This window comes from Phalaenopsis equestris, unplaced genomic scaffold (genome assembly GCF_001263595.1).
Source record: "Phalaenopsis equestris unplaced genomic scaffold, ASM126359v1 Scaffold215170, whole genome shotgun sequence".
In the NCBI taxonomy this organism is placed as follows: domain Eukaryota; kingdom Viridiplantae; phylum Streptophyta; class Magnoliopsida; order Asparagales; family Orchidaceae; genus Phalaenopsis; species Phalaenopsis equestris.
The window spans coordinates 176,609-198,969 of record NW_018233891.1 but is presented as its reverse complement, the minus strand read 5'-3'; the positions used below and the strand labels follow the sequence as shown (position 1 = coordinate 198,969).

General features: G+C 37.3%; 1 protein-coding gene across 1 annotated transcript in view; it reads left to right on the top strand.

Moving 5' to 3' along the window:
• The window catches only part of LOC110037098 (probable inactive ATP-dependent zinc metalloprotease FTSHI 2, chloroplastic), a 93,372-nt gene extending 71,879 nt beyond the window's left edge, over window positions 1-21,493 (top strand). The window contains exons 9-11 of the mRNA XM_020741674.1: window positions 20,808-20,930; window positions 21,022-21,078; window positions 21,171-21,493. Coding sequence (XP_020597333.1) covers window positions 20,808-20,930; window positions 21,022-21,078; window positions 21,171-21,362 — 372 coding nt within the window. The 3' untranslated portion in view covers window positions 21,363-21,493. The remainder of the gene's footprint in view (window positions 1-20,807; window positions 20,931-21,021; window positions 21,079-21,170) is intronic.
• The last annotated feature ends 868 nt before the right edge of the window (window positions 21,494-22,361 follow it).

The window sequence follows — 22,361 nt, the reverse complement described above, 5'->3', positions numbered from 1 at the left end:
TGATTTCAGCCCTGAGGTTTAGTGATATCAGCCCTGAGCTTCTCTAATGTGTCTTCAATCGATTTCCCTTTAATGATCTTGAGATCGATTGGTGACTGTTGTTGTACACTTTGTATTAACATTGACTTTGTCACGACCGGAACACTAGAAGCTGGGGCATCGGACATAGAATCCTTTGTGGAGAGACATCTTTTTGATCCATGTTGTGGCACCAATCCAGCGACATTAGGTTTTCGCAACTTCTTCTTCGGAACCAAAGTCCGGAGACTAGGCGTCTCGTTGGTGGCCTCGGCTCTCCAAGATAAATTGCAATCCCTAGCGCACGGTTCGAATCCGGTAACAAATGATCTTTTGTCATTGTTTAACTTTTGAGGTTCTCCTTTTGTGGCGACAAGTGGTGTCCTTGGACCCAAGCGAGATTGGATAGGTCGGTGTTCTGTGGGTCGGTGTTCTGTGGGCTTTCGTGAGGCGGTAGCAGTAACAACATGGGTAGCAGCGGTATCAGAACGTTCTCCCAAGCGAAGCTTAACGGGAATACGAGGCCGTTGTGTCATTGTCTCATCTTTATCTTTTTCTTAGAATCTCTGCTCGGACCTGGGGCGATATAGCGCAACCCATCCTTCTTATTATCTCGGCTTCTAATTATCTCGGCAACGGAGCAACGCTCTTTTCGGGCCATTCTTTCAAAAACCTAGCGAGTTTGTGCAAAAGGCTCATATCTCTTTCTTTTCTCGCTCTGGCGGCGAGGTGGTGACGACGTTGCGGCGGCGATTTTATGAGCACTCTCGAGAGCGACAGACAATGGGTGAAACCTGCTTCCTCCGAGAAGAGGTGCGGTCTCAGACAACCCAACTTCCTGCTATTGAGGAATTTCTTTGGACGGAACAGTTTTCAAAGCTTCTGCCCTTTTAGCCTTCAGAATCTTACGGTTGTGGTTCCTCCGTTGAGTCCTGGTAAGTCGACCGGACTTCGAACTAGAACCAATTTCAAAGACAGACAGCGGTGGGCCAATGGCAAGAACTGTATTTTCTTCGTACAAAATTTCTTTTTCTTCAAGAACCTCGGAACCTAAGGCGGGATAGGACTTACACTGCACAACATGGTTGTACAGGAGCCTAAAAAAAAATGAGTGTGAGGATTTACGTCACACTAGGCGAGCGAGCTACCTCGAAGTTAGGTTGTTATTATACTAGGAAGAGATAATGCTGAAGAAGATCATCTTGCTGCTCGGTCTGAATTCCTCGCCGTGCTGCCCACAAAGTTTGCTCCGTTGGCTCCAAGCTCCTGTCGTCCTGTCGTCGTGACAGCTCCAAGGTTTAAGTGTTTGAGATCGGGGTTTATGTTTCACAGTTTTGGTGTCAATGTTTGGGTTTTGTTTTGTTTCAGTCTTGGTTTTGCATGGAGAGTAAGCAAATCGCAGGTAAAGCAGGTAAATAAAAAGTACTTGAAATGTAAAATGCATTAAAGTAAAATGCTGTAAATAAACTGTAAAAGCGTATCTAGGCATTTGCTACTGTTGCGTTATTAATGTTGCGAGCATAGTATGATTTGCAGCAGATTTAAATAAACTTGCAAGAAAATTAAACAAGACGAGAAAACCCAACGCGAAAGTTAGAAAAATGAGTTATAAAAATTTAGCCACATATGAAAGATCAGGACTGAGTATAAGAAGTTGGTGAAAGTGGGGCTCAGAGCTGGGCTGTGTGCTTCCCGACCTTGAACAGGAGTTATCGGCCCAACAATCTACAGAAGGCAGTTCTTAACCTCAATCCAAGTGACTAGCCGTGGACCTTTATAAATTTTCATAGAAAGATTTTCATGCAAAAGTTATTATTCAAGTCTTTTTTATGCAGAGTTCTCTTAATCATGCAAAATAAAATTTTTATTTTATTTTTCGTAAATATTTTATAAAGCAGTACAGCCCACAGACTAGTCACTTTAATCGTGCTAAAGACAACCTAAGTGTGTCGGGGGTAACGATCTCGCCAAGAATCGACGAATAATATCATAGGTCCTTTCCTCTCCCTTATTGAAGATCCTTGAGGTAGGAGATATTATTCTAATAATCTAACATCGTAGCTCTCGTTTAAGCACACATAAATAATGTCGTCATCGCCTTCACCACCTAGACCCTAGACTTACTTAGTCCGATGATCCATATGTGGCGTTAAGAAATTTCCCCAATTGCCAGGAGGATTTGAGTTAATATCTAAGCTCAAATCCCGGTGCATTGAGTTTTATTGTAGGTTAAGTCATTGAGGGAATTTCACTGTTGATTTAATTAAGGAAGCATGGGTCACGTCTCGGTGCATCATGCTAGCGTCTTAGTCAATTTGTGAATTAGGGTCAAGTGTCTAGTTTCACTGTGCATTCGAGGATTAGGTGAATAGACTCTTACCTAAGGTATGCTCCTAAAACATTAGGAGGTTACACTGCAGAGATTAGGTAGATGGGCTCTCACCTAAGATGTGCTCCTGAAGACTAGGAAACCTACACTGAGGATTAGGTGAATGGGTTCTCACCTAGGGTGTACACCTAAAGTCTAAGAAGTCTACACTGATGATTAGGTGAATAGACTCTCACCTAAGGTGTGCACAAGCTCTAGAAAACCTACACTGAGGATTAGGTGGATGGGCTCTCACCTAAGGTGTACACCTAAAGTCTAAGAGGTCTACACTTAGGACTAGGTGGATGGATTCTCACCTAAGGTGTGCGCTCCTAAAACTCTAGGAAACTCACTATTTAACTTATGCTTAAGGTGATTTAAGATTTCTATATCTTTCAATTAATTAAATCATCAATCCCCCTCTTTATGACTTAACCATTTGAAAATAAGTAAAAGAAAATAAAGATGAGGCAGACCCACTTCAAAAACTAGTAAAGTAAATGGGGAAAACAACGAGTGGATCGACCTAAAAGCGTTTAAATAACAATCAATTGAAATCCAAAACAGTAGGCAAAAATGGGTCTGTAAAACCAATTCTAAACCGCATGTAAATCAACACTAAAAGGCTGCCAAAATAATATGTTGATTGCCTCAAAATTAACGCACCAAATGCCCCAAACAACATGTAATTTGTGTTCCAAATAATACCATGTAAGCCCATACAACACCTACAATTCTAACAACACACCAAACATCTCTCACAACACTCCAAAAGCTTTCGCAGCACTTATATGACCCCGAACAACAACTACAACACCCAAACAACTTCTATATGAATTCGAACATTAACTTCATGGGTCTAAGCAACAACTACAGCACCCAAACAGCCATCTTAAGCTTCCAATCAGTACCAAACAGCCATCTTAAGCTTCCTACAGGTCTAAACAACAATTCTAAACATCCGAGCAGCACCAAACGACCATCTTAAGCTCCTAACCAACCTTTAATTAGCAGTGGACAACGACCTTGTATCTCAGACAGCTCCCAAACGACAAATTGAAAGCCCAAACAACGCTCCCCAAGTTTTTTCTAAGGCTCCAGCAGCACTCCTAAGGCTCCAACAACGATTGAGGACTTCAAATAACACCTTAACATTAATTTCAAGACTTGTAAACTACTTCAAGGGAGTAATTTCAACACCCAAACACGACATGTGAAATCATCCAAATAGCGACAATTAAGGCTTTCAAAAAGAATCACAAATGTTCCCAAAGTATCTACGTTAATCGCTACACATGTGTTTGCATATCAAAACCCAATTTCAGTGAAATGCAATTAAAGGGACTTTGCATGCACATCGCTCAATCCCTACATATTCACAAACCCATCACCCAATTGTTTTATGTTTACATACCTACTACCTTGACTATGCATGAGAATGTACATATCGTATTTAAAGGTTGAAATAGTAGTAAGCTTTATGTGATAAAAAAACTCGGATGACATAAACATAATGAATGAAGTTGAGGTGTTAGATATGTAAACAAGTAGGAGATAAGTGGCATGTATGTAAAAATTGAAGTTTGAATGTTGGATACGTAAATATGTAAGGATTGAGTGTTACAAATTTGAAAATTCCTTTCTTGAATCTTAACATAATCATGAAGCTTTCACAATAAAAATCAAAATCAGAGCTCAAATCTAAATAATAAAGAGCAATATCAATGGATAAAGGAAGCTCATAAAACCAAGCAAAAGCAATTAGGATAAAGCTCATGGTGATGACGAATTTAATCTGTATAGAGGAATGTGTAAACAACGAACAAATTATTAGATTCAGGATAAAATTTATATAAAGGGCGCAAACCTGAGACAGCAGTAGAGGATGCAAAAAAAAAAAAATTTCTGGCGACTGTGAGGGTGCTTCGGTGCAAAGAGGGAAGCGAGCGGAGCTTCGATTGTTTGGGGGAGTCGAGCAAGGCCTCTGGGCCTCCCGTAGAACTTCAAACCGCTTCTCTACTCATTTTTGTGAGAACTCGCCTGAGTGGTTCCAAGCAATCAACTTCTAGTTGGAAGGGCTAAGGACCAGCATGTAGAGGGCCCGAAAATAAGTTCCCGTAGGATCAGATGGCCATAAGTGAACCCTCCATAACTCGAACGCTCGATAACGTCGCACCCCGCGCACGCATCGCACTCCACACAATTTTGGCTTAAAATGCTCGCCTGCCGGCAAACTCGTCTGGACGACCCAGATGACGAAACAGACCGCGCCGATGCGTCCGGAACGTCGATTTCAGCTAGAAAAGATACCCTTATTGCTGTGATTCCACACTCGCGCGAACTACACGGAAATCGATGCATTTTTTAGGTGCGCGGGTCGGGCTTAACCCAGGTCCAACCCAGGCCCGATTTGGGCTAGACACCTACTCACGGATTTTGAATTTCAACTTTCAAAATTCAGGCGGATTATTTAAAACTCGTATTTTCAAAATTCATTTCAAAATTCAGGCGGATTATTTTAAACTCGTATTGATTGAAAATATTTGAATGTTATTATTTTCCAATTTAATCGTTTGCAGGAAAGGAAATCATTAACTTCCCCGCCAAAGCTCTCGGGTAACGGCTATTGAGCTCGCGACCTATTTCTTTCTCCCGCTGAGCTCTCTCACGAGATTAATTTTTCGATCCCGATCTCCCGCACGCTCGCTTCTCGATCCCGCTCTCGTTCTATGCTGGATCCCGAACTCCTCTCCTCCGCTCGCTCTCACTCGACTCCCGTGTCTTCCCCGCAGAGGATTCCAGATTTGTTCATCTTCCTTCCGCATCGAAGCACGCCTGCTCTCGCCCGAGTCCCGCGCTCGATTCCCGCTCGTCTCCCCGCATCGCAGCCATAGACCGTCTGCTCGACGCTGCTCTTAGACAGAAAACGCTGCTCTTCGACAGAAACCCCTCGGCCGGTTCGAGCGGACGCTTCCTCCTGCGGCCGAAACCCTTTCATTCGCGCTTCCAGACGTCGCTTGCCTCGCTTCAGCCCGCTCAACACGCCTCCAGACGTCGTCGCTCGCCTCGCCTCAGCCTGCTCGACGCGCCTCCAGACGTCGCTCACCTCGCCTCAGCCCGCTCGACTTCCCCGACGATCGAAGCTCCGCTCGCTTCCCTCTCTGCGCCGAAGCACCCTCACTGTCGCCACCAGAAGTTTTTTTTGCATCCTCTATTGCAGTCCCAGGTTTGCGCCTTTATATAAATTTTATCCTGAATCTAACAATTCGTTCGCCATTTACATATTCCTTTATACAAATTAAATTCTTAGGTGACTTTGGTCATTTAAAATGTAATTAACACTCAATCTCCTAATTACTTTTGCTTGGTTTTATGAGCTTCCTTTATCCATTGATATTGCTCTTTATTATTTAGATTTGAGCTCTGATTTTGATTTTTATTGTGAAAGCTTCATGATTATGTTAAGATTCAAGAAAGGAATTTTCAAATTTGTAACACTCAATCCTTACATATTTACGTATCCAACATTCAAACTTCAATTTTTACATACATGCCACTTATCTCCTACTTGTTTACATATCTAACACCTCAACTTGATTCATTATGTTTATGTCATCCGAGTTTTTTTATCACATAAAGCTTACTACTATTTCAACCTTTAAATACGATATGTACTTTCTCATGCATAGTCAAGGTAGTAGGTATGTAAACATAAAAAAATTGGGTGATGGGTTTGTGAATATGTAGGGATTGGGCGATGTGCATGCAAAGTCCCTTTAATTGCATTTCACTGAAATTGGGTTTTGATATGCAAACACATGTGTAGCGATTAACGTAGATACTTTGGGAACATTTGCGATTCTTTTTGAAAGCCTTAATTGTCGCCATTTGGATGATTTCACATGTCGTGTTTGGGTGTTGAAATTGTAGTTTAAGTCGCTTGAAGTAGTTTACAAGTGTTGAAATTATGTTAAGGTGTTATTTGAAATCGCCAATCGCTGTTGGAGCCTTAGGAGTGCTGCTGGAGCCTTAGAAAAAACTTTGGGAGCGCTGCTTGGGCTTTCAATTTGTCGTTTGGGAGCTGTCTGAGATACAAGGCCGTTGTCCACTCTTAATTAAAGGCTGGTTGGGAGCTTAAGATGGCCGTTTGGTGCTGCTCAGATGTTTAGAATTGCTGTTTAGACCTGTAGGAAGCTTAAGATGGTTGTTTGGTACTGATTGGAAGCTTAGGATGACTGTTTGAGTGCTGTAGTTGTTGTTTAGACCCATGAAATTGATGTTTGAATTCATATAGAAGCTGTTTGGGTGTTGTAGTTGCTGTTCAGGGTCATATAAGTGTTGTAGTTAACTTACAATTGCTGGAGTTAATGTTTGGAGTGTCGTAGAGAGCTTGAAATTGAGAATTGGGTGCTGTCCATTCTTATAGATGGCTGTTTGAGGGAGCTGCTAGCTGTTATAAATGTTGTCGGAGTTTAGAAACATTTATAGGTCGTTCTGTTATAGGTCGTTGCTTGGGCGTTGTAGTCGTCGTTTGGGCCTATATAAATGTTGTTCAGTGATAATAAAACTGTTGTAAGTGCTGTGAAAGCTTTTGGAGTGTTGTGAGAGATGTCAGTTGTGTTGTTAGAATTGTAGGTGTTGTGTGGGCTTACATGGTATTATTTGGAACACAAATTACATGTTGTTTGGGGCATTTAGTGGGTTAATTTTGAGGCAATCAACATATTATTTTGGCATCCTTTTAGTGTTGATTTACATGCGTTTTAGAATTGGTTTTACAGACCCCTTTTTGCCCACTGTTTTGGATTTCAATTGATTGTTATTTAAACGTTTTTTAGGTCGATCCACTCGTTGTTTTCCCCCTTGACTTTACTAGCTTTGGAAGTGGGTCTGCCTCATCTTTCTTTTGTTTTACTTCTTTTCAAATGGTTAAGTCATAAAGAGGGGGATTGATGATTTAATTAATTGAAAGATATAAATCACCTATATAAATCTTAAATCACCTTAAGCATAAGTTAAAGAGTAGGTTTCCTAGAGTTTTAGGAGCACACAGAGTAGGTGAGAATCCATCCACCTAGTCCTCAGTGTAGACCTCTTCGACTTTAGGTGTACACATTAGGTGAGAGCCCATCCACCTAATCCTCAGTGTAGGCTTTCTAGAGTTTAAGTGCACACCTTAGGTAAGAGTCTATTCACCTAATCCTTAGTGTAGGCTTTCTAGAGCTTAAGTGCACACCTTAGGTGAGTCTATTCACCTAATCCTCAGTGTAGACTTCTTAGACTTTAGGTGTACTCCCTAGGTGAGAACCCATTCACTTAATCCTCAGTGTAGGTTTCCTAGTCTTCAGAAGCACATCTTAGGTGAGAGCCCATCTACCTAATCTCTGCAGTGTAACCTCCTAAGGTTTTAGGAGCATATCTTAGGTAAGAGTCTATTCACCTAATCCTCGAATGCACAGTGAAACTAGACACTTGACCATAATTCACAAATTGACTAAGACACTAGCATGATGCACCGAGACGTGACCCATGCTTTCTTAATTAAATCAACAGTGAAATTCCATCAATGACTTAACCTACAATGAAACCCAATGCACCGGGATTTGAGCTTGGATATTAACTCAAATCCTCCTCGCAATTGGGGAAATTTCTTAACGCCACATATGGATCATTGGACTAGGATAGTCTAGGGTTTAGGTGGCGAGGGCGATGACGGCATTGCTTATGTGTGCTTAAACGAGAGATACAATGTTAGATTATTAGAATAGTATCTCCTACCTCAAAGGTCTTCAATAAGGGAGAGGAAAGGACCTATGATATTATTCGCCGATTCTTGGCGGGATCGTTGCCCCGACACTCTCAGGTTGTCAGTAGTATCAGCACGATTAGGGAGACTAGTCTGAAAATATTTACAAAAATAAAATAAAAATTTCTTTTGCATGATTAAGAGAACTCTGCATAAAAAAGACTTGAATAATAACTTTTGCATGAAAATCTTTCTATGAAAATTTATAAAGGTCCACGGCTAGTCACTTGGATTGAGGTTAAGAACTGCCTTCTGTAGATTGTTGGGCCGGTAACTTCTGTTCAAGGTCGGGAAGCACACAGCCCAGCTCTGAGCCCCCACTTTTACCAATGTCTTATACCCAATCCTGATCTTTCGTATGTAGTTATATGTTTCTTTTGCTTTTGATATTTACTACTTGTTTTTATGATTTTCATGCTGGGTTTTCTTGCTTTATTTAATTTTCTTGCAAATTTATTTAAATCTGCTGCGAATCATACTATGCTCGCAACATTAATAACACAACAGTAGCAGATGCCCAGGTACACTTTTACAGTTTATTTACAACATTTTACTTTATTGCATTTTATCTTTCAAGTTTATTTTATTTACTTGCGATTTGCTTATTCTCAATGCAAAACCAAGACTGAAACAAAACAAAACCCAAACATTGACACCAAAACTGTGAAACATAAACCCCGATCTCAAACACTTAAACCTTGGAGCTGTCACGACGACAGGAGCTTAGAGCCAACTTTGTGGCAGCACGGCGAGGAATTCAGACCGAGCAGCAAGATGATCTTCTTCAGCATTATCTCTTCCTAGTATAATAACAACCTATAGGACTTCGAGGTAGCTCGCCTAGTGCGACGTAAATCCTCACACTCCTTTTTTTTTAGGCTCCTGTACAACCATGATGTGCAGTGTAAGTCCTATCACGCCTTAGGTTCCGAGGTTGTCGTACGGTACGACGTAAACCCTCGTATCTCAGCGGGCTATTTGCATAATCAAGTATTATGCATAATGAAACTGACAGGATCAAACACTTAATTAACATCGTCTCTAAACACAGCCACACATTAGGATAGTTTGGGAGGTCACTGAGGATTTCCCTCAGAATCAATGACATCCCCTACCTTCTCCCTCGTTTGGACTCCTGAAAATAAGTGTTCCGCATTGAGCCATTCTCACTTGATTTCCCTCATCCTACCTTGAAAACCTGAACCTTGAATTCTTGAAGACTAGAACCATTGATCATTATCGAGAGTTTTCTCAAGTGACTCCCGTCATTTGAGATGTAATTAACTATAAGGGGTTGCTTATATAGGGAACTTGAAACCCAGATAAAATAAACCTTATTTAACATTTGTATTAGATAGGGGAACTTGTCGGTCATATATAAAAAGGTTTGCGACCAAACGGATGTCACAAATCTCTTAGTTTGCAGGATTGAGTCTATCGCCGAGGTCTACACTTATCTTTTGGGAGGGTGTAGTATTCGCGGTATCAGACACAATTATGAAAACTATTGGACTAATGAGATCCATTTGGTCTCATTTTTTAAAAATTAAAACATACTACTTTTAAAACTCAAATTATATATATATTTTATACTTAAATTAAATCTCCAAAAAAATTATTTTCATATATCATATTTTCAAATCTATCGAAAAAGTTGACCGACACAAGGAGGGGGGATGCCAGGAAGAAATAGGAAGCAACATGATTGGTTGACTCACATTTCATTGCTCCCGAAAAGGAAATAGATGCATGTTTGTGAGGGCTTCGATAATAGGGTAGCAATGTTAACAGGTGTGCCATGCGTTTAATCATGAACCTTCACATTCCTAGCTCTCCAACAATGGTGTACGACATAAAAAAACATTCGAGTTAGACGGATGCCATCAGTACGAACTCGGGTAAGCCCACAGAAAACATCCTCAAAGATGTAAAACAATGGCAAAAAGAAACCCCATGTAGCAAGACTTTGTGTCACTGAAGTAACAAGCAATTAAACACCAAGTGTTATCGCTTTTCCCTCTCCTGACATCCGAGCAAGGCCATCCTCCGCTAGGCTGCGTTTTAAAATGCAATATTTAGTTGATATAACATTGTGAGCCATTCACCACCAAAACATCTTTTTTCGAGGGTGTAAGTGAAAGCTGTTTTAAGCGAAGAGAAATCTGTCATGCTGTCCGCATATTCAGCTTCATAAGTTGACGTCGTGATAGTCCTTCCTGAGTGTACTTGAATAAGCTCCACGCAATCCTCTTGTAGCTTTGTACAAATCATGATCGGTAGAATGCGATCGGACTTCTCCACCACAAAACATTCTCTGATCCGCCCCTGCATCCAGCTTCCATTCAAAATAAATTCAGCAAGTTGGATAATTTCTAGCAGAGGAGCAATAATAAAACAAGGCCAAGTGGTAAGTGGCCTGTTGTAAATCCAAGTATTTTCAAATACGTTGATGCTTTCTCCATTTTTAATCTTTCATCTTGAAATAGCTTTTAAAGCAGTAACACCATCACAAATGACTCTCCAAGGTTAGATGTATTCAGTTATAGGCTGTTTGTGAAACATTCCTGCCATATTTACTCACGAGGCATTGATGCAGGAGCGATTCCTGGTCTTGTAAGAAATTTCAAGCAATTCAAGCTTTTAGGAGCCCTATCCATTTTTCAGCGGCGTGAAAACCCAATCCACGCAATCGAGTTGTTTGGCATATTTTATCCATGCCACATATTGTAAAGTTTTTTGGTTGGAGTTCTTCTTTAGAAAATTTTTGCAATTGCGTTGAATTTCCTAGAGCATACTAACAGGAACCATAGTATGCGAAATTATGTACATAATTATCGGGAGAAGAGAAAAATTAATCATCATTGCTCTTCCTGCTAACAACAAAATTCAGCTGCCCAATTAACCTTGCTATTCGCTTTATGTGTCAAATCCGAAATGTTCATCTTGTGAAACTTTCTTAAGGCCAGGCGGGCCCCGAGATATTCCAGATCCTCGATCCCTTGAAGCGAAAAATTTTAGTAACCCTACTTTTCCATGAAATTGTGACTTTACTGAAAAGAATGACAAGTTTTAAAACATTAATCTTTTGTCCCATTCATCCACACTAATCTGCTAAGATATTAAATAAAGTATTTGCGGCTCTAATAGAAATTTCAGGGAAAATGATAATATCATCGGCATAGAGTAGATGTGTAACATAAAGGGAGTTGTTGGCCAAACTCACTCCGGTGTGGTGCGCTCTCTAAGCCAATGCAAGAGAAAGTACCTCCGAACAAATAATGATGAGATATGGTGACAATGGACATGCTTGTCTAAAACTGCAATTGGCAATGATCCGAGGTGAGTGCTTGCCATTAATCAAGAGAATAAAACTTGGTTCCTTGACGCAGCTCAAAACCCATTTCTGGAAAGCTGCCGGATAGTCCCATCTATAATGCATCTCCTCTTGAGTTGCCCAACTTATTGTATCATAAGCTTGTTCTATGTCTATCTTGATAGTCATGAGACCAAACTTTGTCGTCAAGTGCTTGAGCTTATCGAGCATCTCTTGAGCTAAAGGACTGATGAGAAATAGATCGATGAGAAACAAACATAACTTGCTCTTGGGAAATGGTCGGTAGCACTCCCTTAAGACTATTGACTAGAATCTTGGCAACCACTTTGTAAATAGTTTGGCATAGACTAACGAGTCAGAAGAGCTTTGGGGCATTTGGATTTTTGACTTGGAACTGAGCACATGAATTGTTTTCTTCCACTGCTTTGGCAGGTGTGAAGTGAGGAAGAAATCATAAACCGCTTTCAGAACCTCCTTAGAAACAATTCGTAAGTTCTTGTAGAAGTAAGGGGTTATGCCATCAAAACTGGGTGTACGGTCAGGTCCCATTTGCGTGATAGCTTACCAAATTTCTACATCCTTCACATTCATAGCCAATTGTGTGTTGAAGCTATCTAAGTGGCTCGTGCCAGTAAGGCGTGGCCAATTGTTGGCGTTAATGTGAGATCCTGCCCACATAGATGTGAAAAAAAACCAAAAAAGCCGCTTGGACTTGATGGTGATCTTCGGTAAAGCTGCTATCAGGAAGTTTAATGCAGTCAATACAGTTTGATTTGTACCTTCCTTAAGCCACTGTATGGAAGAAGTTGGAATTAACGTCCCTGTTCTGTAACAATCTGGCTTTAGCCCTTTGTCTCCACCAATATGAAATGCGAGCAAGCGTCACATTGGGATCATGAAACTTAGCTTTTATCTTTCCTTTGAGCTCATCGGAAAATCCATTACGTGAATAATCAGTAAGTTGCAATTCCACAATCTTTTTCCCTAAAGAATCATTAAGAGCTCTAAGCTCCTTCATCTTGTGTCTACTCCAGAAAAAGAGGGCCTTAAGGGTACGTTTGCATTTTGTCTAAAGAATATCGACATCTGAGACCGAATTAGCTTTGTACCAGGCATTGTGGAAAATATGTCATGTTGTTGGGTATGAAAGCCATGCATCCTCAAACCGAATGAGCCTTGTCGAGTGGAATTGTAGGGGTTAATGTTTGTTGCCACACTCACATCTTGTGTGTGGCACTGGAACAATTGAGACGATTGGGACCGTACATCTCTGCATACAAAATATCTTGAACGAGCCACTTGATCGTGTATGAGTTTGGTTTCTCCCTTCCTCCTTGTTTTTGAACATCGCACACGCTCGACTGAGCGTCTTTCGCATGTAGGAAAGGTTCCTTTGAGCTGCACAAGGCTCCCTCGCACGAGAAAATGGATGCACTTGGTGTGTCGCACCTTTCCTATCCCTCTTCTCCTTCTTTTTCCTCCTTTTTCTTCTTCTTTTTCTAGGGCACGATCTCTACCTCTGTCTCCCTCTGTCTCTCTCTCGCTCTCCGTTCATTGTTCTTGTGTGGTGGGTTCGAATGAGAGGAGACGAGAAAAGAATACTCGTATTAGCTTTCCCTTAAATGGCGAGGTTGTTCTTCTTGTTTTGAGCAGGTAAAGAGTATTTTTTTTTATGCATTTAAAAGTTTATTATTACAGTTACGTCATGTCAATAGCGTGTACGTGAGCATTTTGAAGTGTTTGTTCTTCATAAACATTTGCATGTGCATTAGAAATCCACCTCCTTAATCAAGCTCCTCAAGCTCCATGACATCTTTTTTTTGCATGATCAGGCTTGTTGAATCATTTTGACAAGTAGAATGTGATGATCTAGTTTGTTTGTTAAATTGAGCAATAGATCTAAAATTTATGTAAGTAAAATTATATGCAAAAATATTCATAAACATAAATTTCCGTAAAAAATATCATTATTTTGCCGTTTTGATTACATACATCATTATATGCAACAAAAAATACAATGTGATTTACTGTATTTGATTTTAAAAGTTCACAATGACTGAGAGTATTAATTTGTGTTAAACCCTTAAAGGGCCAGATTTGAGTTTGACCAAAAAATGATTTGAAATGAATATTATCAACCATACATGACTAAAATTGAAATTGACCGACATTGCTTGAGAAATCTGTCATGTTGGAGAGTGATAAACCTACTTAAAACTCAACTAAGTCAAAATAACATGATTATAAAAAGAAAAATGTGGGTTAAGTTGTTATTTCTTAGGTTGGACTTAATCATATATGGCTCAAACTTGGTTTTTTGTCACTAACCTGAGTTTTACATGGTTTCTTTGGACCCACAATATTTTTTCATAGGTGGGTGATACACAAAAATAATATACTATTTTATTTTATGTTTATTTTGGTGATATTGCACTTTTAAAAAGGGTATTTTCATGTTTTTGTTACAAGTATATCAAATTTAGGCATTTAGATCAAAAAATAGCAAAAACAAGGAAATTTGGAGCCAAAATGGAGATTTGCTGATCCTGGTGCCAGAGGCGCCATTTTCCAGAGAACTGGGGCCAGAGACGCCAGAATCTAGCGCCAGAAGCGCCATTTTACAGAGAATTGGCGCCAGAGGCGCTAGAATCTAGAGAACAGCGCAAACTTCATTAGGCTGGCGCCAGAGGCGCCAGAAGCGCCTAAGACGAATTAAAACGGAGTAAGGCGGTTCGTGACTAGTTTTTAGTGGTTTTTGAAGCCTCCAAATAATTCAAACATCTCATAGAGTGGTTCATTATATCTTGACACATTGAAAAGGCTCTTTAATGAAGAAATATGCTTTTTAGATGAAGTGACTCGTCTCTTGGTGCTAAGAGATGTAAATATTTGAGAAAAAATTGGAGGGATTTTTGAATTACTTTTGAAAGAAGGCTGACCCTAGTTAAAAAGTAGAGGAGTCTAGAGTTGAAAAGAAGAGAGGGGCGTCAGATTGATAGGAAGGTTTTGGCTGGAGAGAGAAGTCTTGGAGAAGAGATAATTTTTTATCTAGGGTTGAGAGGAGAGAGAACGTGAGATATTTCTTCTTCATTACACTTTTAAGAGAGAATTAAGTGTGATTGTAAAGAGAGAAAGTGCTTAAAAAGAACTTCTAGAGACTTGCTTGTAAAGGAGTGTGAGATAAGTTGTGTTCTTTTCTTTCCTTATTTCGTAAACTTGTTTATATATATAAAATTCATGTTTTGTCGTATCATCTCATGAATTCTGAGTAGTCTTCTTTATCCTTCTCCCTACAATGAGATATATTTTTTTGAAGAATTAGTTTTGTTTTGTAAGGTTTTAAATGTCAATAAATTGTGATGATTCGAATTCTGATCTTCATTTACTTTTCAATATGACCAATTAAAAGATTAAAATATGTTGAGAATCATACGATCCGAAAGGGCTATGCTTTCTACAACAAGTAAGAGTCACATTCAATTTATTGGGTGAGAATATAATCCATGTGGTTGAGTGCAAATAAATAGAGAAATATACTTTAATGGACGCGGAAGTGGAGATTTTAAGGTGATAGATTAAAATCCCCAATTTGGTCCAGTTGATTGGAAAACTAAAGCGAGATTGTTAGCCCTCAAGTGAGGGAGAAATGAGAGCTCTGGAGTGGCAGCCAATATCCTCACAACTTAACCACGGATTTAGGGACCAAACTCTTGATTAGTCAATGCTTTTTATGCACTCTCAGAGGACAAATAATATAATTGCTTCTATTTCACACAATACAATTTAATTGTTGCGACTGCATTTACAAGGACTACCATAAATAAATTTTTAATGATCTATAATTGATTAAATTTGAACTCTTCATTTCAAAACTTTATTCTTTATAAGTTTACTTTTGAAGTTTAGCAATTAGTTTAGTTAACTTAGTTCTTTCAACTGCATTTCATTTAACGCACATTAAATTTACTTTAGATTTGTCTTGCTTACTTTAGTTTTATAGTTTGAATATTGTGCTTGATGTTATAATCATAAGAATTTTCAACTATCTGTGCGATTGATACTTAAAAATCTATTAAAGTCCTTTATTACTTAAGCGATGCGTATATTTGCATTATTATTACGATTTGACAGCTTAAAAATTTGAAAAGATAAAACTATTTATACTGAATTTATTTTTATTGGGATTTAACCGCATATTTATTACTCGTGTTGTCGTGTGTGTATTATAGTATTGAAAGATATTTATAAGGCTTCACAAAACTGCCGCATCAGTGCGTTTTTATTTTTTTATTTTTACGTTTGCTTCATTATTTGTACAATAACAACAAAACATTTATTCTACTAAGTGGGTCAGCTACATGAATCCTTTTTCTCCATTGTGTCATATTTAGTGTCATAATTTCCTTTAATTCTAATAAATTAAGATTTCATATTTAGTGTCATAATTTCCTTTAATTCTAATAAATTAAGATCATTTTTTATACAATATGCCCAAGTCTTCCTATTTCTACCTCTGTCTTTCTTTACGTAAGTCGATTCTAAAACATTTACTTTTCTAATCAGATCATCAGATGGTCGATATTTAATGTGACCAAACTATCTAAGACAACTCTATCTAATTTTGTCTGTCATTGGAGCTACACCAACCATATCACGAATATATTCGTTTCACATTTTGTCTCTAAGTGTGAAGCCACTCATCTACCTAACATTCTAATCGGATCATCAAATGCTTGATGTGATTGTTTTCTAGTTGGATCCTTGGGATCCAAAAGGTCAAGGGCATGCGTGGAGTTTGGTCCTAAACGCTTCAGTATATTAAGTTATCAAGTTTAAAGTGGTCAATAGATTAACCCTCAACATATTTATCATTGTATCATTTGTTGTTAATGATTTTGGTGTTGACTGACATAAGTGAGTGTTAAATTACGATTATTTTTCTGTGGATGAGTAGCGTCTAAAGATTCCCCCTGGACATTACCATGATGAGGGTAATTTTAAAAGGTGTAGCATGTTCTAGTCTTTAGGACTAGTATGATGCTAATGCAAACTTCTTTGGAGGTAAGGAATATTCTAAAGTGCAAGAACAATCTTAATCAAGAAGATATAGTGCTCCAGCATTCAAAACTTGTATAATTCTAATCTAAACATCTTTAGGAGGTGTTTGGTGGCATAATTTTAACAGGATTTAGGCTGGATTTAATGTAAATTCAGCCAAACACGAAAAAATGAAAAAATTAAATCTGACCTTCCAATAAATACATTTTTCTCTCCCTTCTGTTTATTTTTGGATGTAAATCGGGATTTGTTAAATCCAACCATTTGGTAAATTTAACGGATTTAACTTGAGAAGAAAGTCATGGCTATAAGAAGCTGAAATAAAATGTTAAACATGTCTACCTAATTTTTTGGATTTAACCTCAACTGAACTAAACACTATTTTGGATTTAACAGTATATCCAAATTTACTGGATTTACTAAATCTTAATGTAAATCTTGAGTGCCGCCAAACATTCCCTTAGATTATTGAATAGCCTTGTGTTTAAGGATAACCTGAACCGTGGGGGTAAAATCAATGCATTCTTTAGGGTTAATATATGTTAAACCCTAATTTCTATAGAGAGAGAATTTCCTCTTGAGGTAATAATAAAGTTAACCATATGAGCATATTGTCTGAGCATTTAGGACTAATGGTATGTTAATCCACAGCTTCTTTGGAGGTTAGGAATATTGCCAAGTTTAAGGATAAAATTAAACCATGTAGATGTAATGCCATAGCCTTCATGATTAGTGTCATGCTAAATTAAACTTTCTGAGATATGTAATATCCTCGGATGTAAGGAATCTAAGCCATGTAAATGTTATACTTCAGCATTCAGAACTAGCAATTTGTTGACTTGGAGTACTCAAAAGGTAAAGGATATCCTAAACATTTTTGCCTTTGCCCAAGTTCTTCAAGGTTAGTTCTATTTTAACGTTGACTTCTCCCAGGGTATGGAATATCGTATATACCAAGGATAACTTAAACCATGTAGTCATATTACTACTATAGTCAAAGCTAGCGTTGTATTGTCCCAAACTTATCAAAAGGTATGGAATATCGAGGGTGTCCTAAACCATATTGGTGTATTCTATGAGCATTCGGGTATAGTACTAGATTATCTTGGACATCTTGGGAGTTATGAAATATCCTCACATATGGGGATAATCTAGAACATGTTGGTTTGTTGCCTAACCTTTGAGGACTAGTGCTATATTAAGTTGAATTTCGCTCAAGGAATATATTGATGTGTAATTGTAACTTGAAGCAGGTTATTGCTTGAGAATTCAGGGCCAATACTATGCTAACCCAAACTATTGTTTTAATGCTAGGAATATTCTAATGTGTAAGGACAACTGAAAATTTTCACTTGTATTGCTTGAGCACTCAGTACTAGTACTGCGTTAGCTCAAATTTCTCCAGAGGTAAGAAATATTTTGATTTGTAAGGATAAACTAAATTATATATGTATTTAAGCACTGTAACCTAAGGAAGAAGATGCACCACTAAATTATATTAAGAGTGAACCACAAGTGGACAAGGATATGGCGTCCCTAGGAAAATACAGGATTGCTGAACAAAAGATATGGAAAGAGTTGCTAGGGTCTAGTTCAATGTAACTGGATTAAAAAAATGAAAAATTTTTATGAGGATGATTTTACACATTTTTTTTTTCAATCATTGTCAATCTAATCATACTTGGAATTGCTTGGCTCAAATTCTCTTCATTTTGAAGTTTGGAAATACGTTTAGGGACTAGTAGGCTAAAGTCATGTTAGACTTCACCAAACATCATGAGCCTATTAAAGGACAAACTGAATATATTGGCTTTTTCGACTAATTTGAGAGGCCCACCATTTATGAGCTCTCTTGATGAGGATAAAATATTATGTGTGGACGAGCTAGGTGCGGATTGGTGTGGATTGGTCCTATTGGGGTGGTATTTAAGAAAATGCCACCCTAATACCACTCCAATACCATTGACTCGCACATGCGGATACCACACTTAATATTTGCTCCTCGATGACTTCATTTAAGCATAATGACCATTCCCGTGACTTGGGAAAGTCTCGATGTTTGAACTTTTATTGAAATGACAATAGTTTTGTGAATGTTCTTTAAAAGCATCTTCATGGTATATTTTTACGAACTTACATCTCAAACTTTATGCTAGAGTTTCACTACCTTAAAAAATATATTCTGATGGTGATGATGTCGCTCATGCTGACATCTTGCAACAGTCCAGCAAAACAGTTATGACGAGTTCAAATTTAGTAGGACTTGCTTGTTGTCTTATTGAAATAATTGTAAAATGTAGAACATATTAATCTTTTGTTGAATGAAATCCCATTTTTATAAAATCAACTTGCAATATTTAATCATCATTTCTATCTTTATTCTTTTGTTAAAGCCAGAGAAATTATTTGAGGCTTATAATTTTTATCTTAATCTAAATTTGCAATAAATCTATTAATTGGTTCACGAGTATTTCTATCAAATGAAAAGAAATAATTTTTACTAATTGAATCATCTTGTTGAGAGCCAATAATAAAAACATTAAGAAACAAAACTATGAAAAATGAAAATAAATTATCAATCTTGGAAGAAAAAAATTTAAAAAAAAGTTTAGTAAAAAATTTTCGAAATTGTAATAAATAAAAGAAACTTAAAACCTTAAAGGAAATTGTTTGATAGAAAATTCAATAAAAATATGAGTAAAAAGTGTAAATGGAAATAAAACATCTAAAACGAATTAAGAAATAAAATTAAGAAAGATTTAAAGAAATATGAAAGCTAAAAAATTCGTAAAAATAAATTTAAAATGGTAAAAAAAGAATGGAAATTAAAGTATTCAAAGGCAAAAAAACAAAATCGTAAAAGAAAAAAAAGTTATCCTAAAACCATCATTTAGGAACATGTGCTCAAAGCTCCTCCCCTATGCTCATACACTCTCCCTCTTACTCGCAGTCCTTTCGATTGCGTGATCCTCTCACAACTTAAGCAACACCTATGTCGTTCCATCTCTGGCTTGACCCTAAACTTGCACCATTGCTTGACTAAGCTAAAAATGGAAAAGTACAAGGCAAAAAACAATATTGAGTAAGCTGTATATTGCACCATAATGCAGCAATTTTTTTTATGTGTTAATTTGAGCCGTTCTCCTCAATAGCATGCGGAATGAAGTTTTGAGGCATGTCTTGACCATTTTTTTTATTCCATGAAATTGGAGAAGAATTGAAAATAGGTTAAGACTTATTACAAAGATATCTCATATTCAATTTGGATTTATGTCGGGCAGGTCTACTATGGAAGCTATACATTTATTGAGAGGTTTGATTGAGGAGGTTAGAGATAATAAGGAGGATCTAGATATGATTTTTATTGATTTAGAAAAAGCTTACGATAAGGTTCCAAGAGATATCCTTTGGAGAGTTCTTGAGAGGAAAGGTGTTGATATGACTTATATTCAAGTCATTAAAGATATGCATACAAGAAAATGTTACATATGTGCGAACAGAAGGAGGATTGATCAAATATTTTCCTATTTTTGTTGGCTTTAAGACCATATCTTTTTTTACTTTAGTTATGGATGGTCTTACTGGACACTTACATAAGGATGTACCTTGGCGTATGCTTTTTGCTGATGATATCGTTCTCGTGGATAAAATGAGAGAAAATGCTCAAGAAAAACTTGAATTATAGAGGTCTACTTGGGAGTCTAAAGGCCTTTGTTTGAGTAGAACTAAAATTGAATACATGTAAAATAGTAGAACTAAAATTGAATACATGGAATTTAATTTTAGTAGTAGTAGCTCTAGTGACAGAATTGTAACTATGGGTGATCAAATTATTAAAAGGTGTGAATGCCCTAGGGTTCAATTCTCTTGACCTAATTGCTCTTGAACAAACATAAAATTTGATGATGATGATGATGATGATGATGATGATGATGATGGTATAATTTCCCTAGGGTTAACTTATTTGATGGTGTGGGGATATGGTGTGTTGTGGAATGAAAAAGTAGGCTTCTTTGTTAGTAAATTATGACATTCCAAATGTTTGTTCAATTCTCTTGCTTTAGAGAGTGTTTTCCTGTTTAACACTTTTGGGATAATTATTTCTTCTCTCTCTGTTCCCCTAATCTTATGTATTTTTTTTTAAATTTTTATATCATGTTTGTCTTTCATTCTTGGGCTGTACCGGAATTCAGATTTTTGAAAATTGATTTTTTTTTTTGCAGATGAGCACTATTTGGGCAGAAACAGCTGATAATGCTAGATCCGCTGCAAGAAGCTTTGTACTTGGTGGTCTTTCTGAAAAATTTTATGGGTTGGCCGATTTCTGGGTTGTGGATCGAATAAATGTATGCTCGCATGAATGCATATTCCCATATTTTTTTTTTCTCATTTTATTTTTTCTTGACATGTCAACTATAACGTTGCTTTCTTCACCAGGAAATAGATCAGGACGCCCTGCATGTTCTTAGCAAATGCTATGAACGAGCTAAGAAAGTATAAATTTAATTCCACATATTGCTTTTAGAAATAAAGAAGCTGAGGGTAACTAAATTTTTTCTCATACGTCGCTTTGTTTTTGATTTTAGATTTTGGAGCAGAATAGAACCCTGACGGACAAGCTTGTTGACGAGCTTGTGTGGAAGAAAAACCTCACTAAGCAGGAATTCTTTCACCTGGTTGAAGAAAATGGCCAGCTTGAGCCCTACCCACCTACTATTATTGATATTTGGAACGCAAAGAGAGTACAGTTTCAAGAAATGATGATGAGCCGAAAATGATCATCTCACAAGGGGTTATGAAAATTTTGTTCATTTGTTTCTATATTCACCGTTGTTCTTTCATTGCTGGCTTATAAATAAAATCATTTAGTATTTCTTGATATTTATTTCTTATTATTTTTTCCCAATCATTTATTCATTTTTACATCTGTTGATCCGATTAGGAGAGCAGATGTTTTAGATTTGACTTTTGTTGAAAGGCAGGTAGACCTAAGAAGACTTGGGCTTATTGTATAAAAAATGATCTTAATTTACTAGAACTAAATGAGAATATGACACTAAATAGGACGTAATAGAGAAAAATGATTATGTAGCAGACCCCACGTAGTGGGATTGAGGCTTTGTTGTTGTTGTTGTTGTATTTATTCATTTTTAAATCATTTGGCAATGCATTTTTTCGAACCTTAATATTTCAATCCCGCTTTCTATTCCAACTTTCATGCTTTTTCTGTGAAAGCTTTTCGATTCAGTCCATCTTTTATTCTCATTAAGACGTCATTACTCATCAGTATTTTGGTTACATTCTCGTGTTCAATCATGTAATTTTGTCACCCTGAATAGGCATAAATAGAAGATCCCTTTCGGAACTTGCAACTGATTATGCTATTTAAGTACCTTCTGGAGTCTATCCACAGTAGTATAAGCACATACCAGTGCCATAATTTCTTTATGAAGATTTACATATAGACCACTCAGTTCCTATAAAAGTACATCTATAACATCTAAACTTTAATTTTTATTTTTGCTATCTATCCTATGTATGGAAAGATGTGATTCACTTTTTTTAAATCAAAATAGTGATATTTTATGTGATATGAATGATTTGGGTTATATGAATGTAAAAATCATAATTTTGGTATTACATAAGTGGTATGTAAGTGCCCCTTTTTTTAATGGTGTTTAGTATGATATGAAGTTGAGAATTTTTTGGTAGTAGAAATTGTTGATATAATTTTTAAACAGTTTTATATTTAAATGATAATTATCTTAGATCATTCC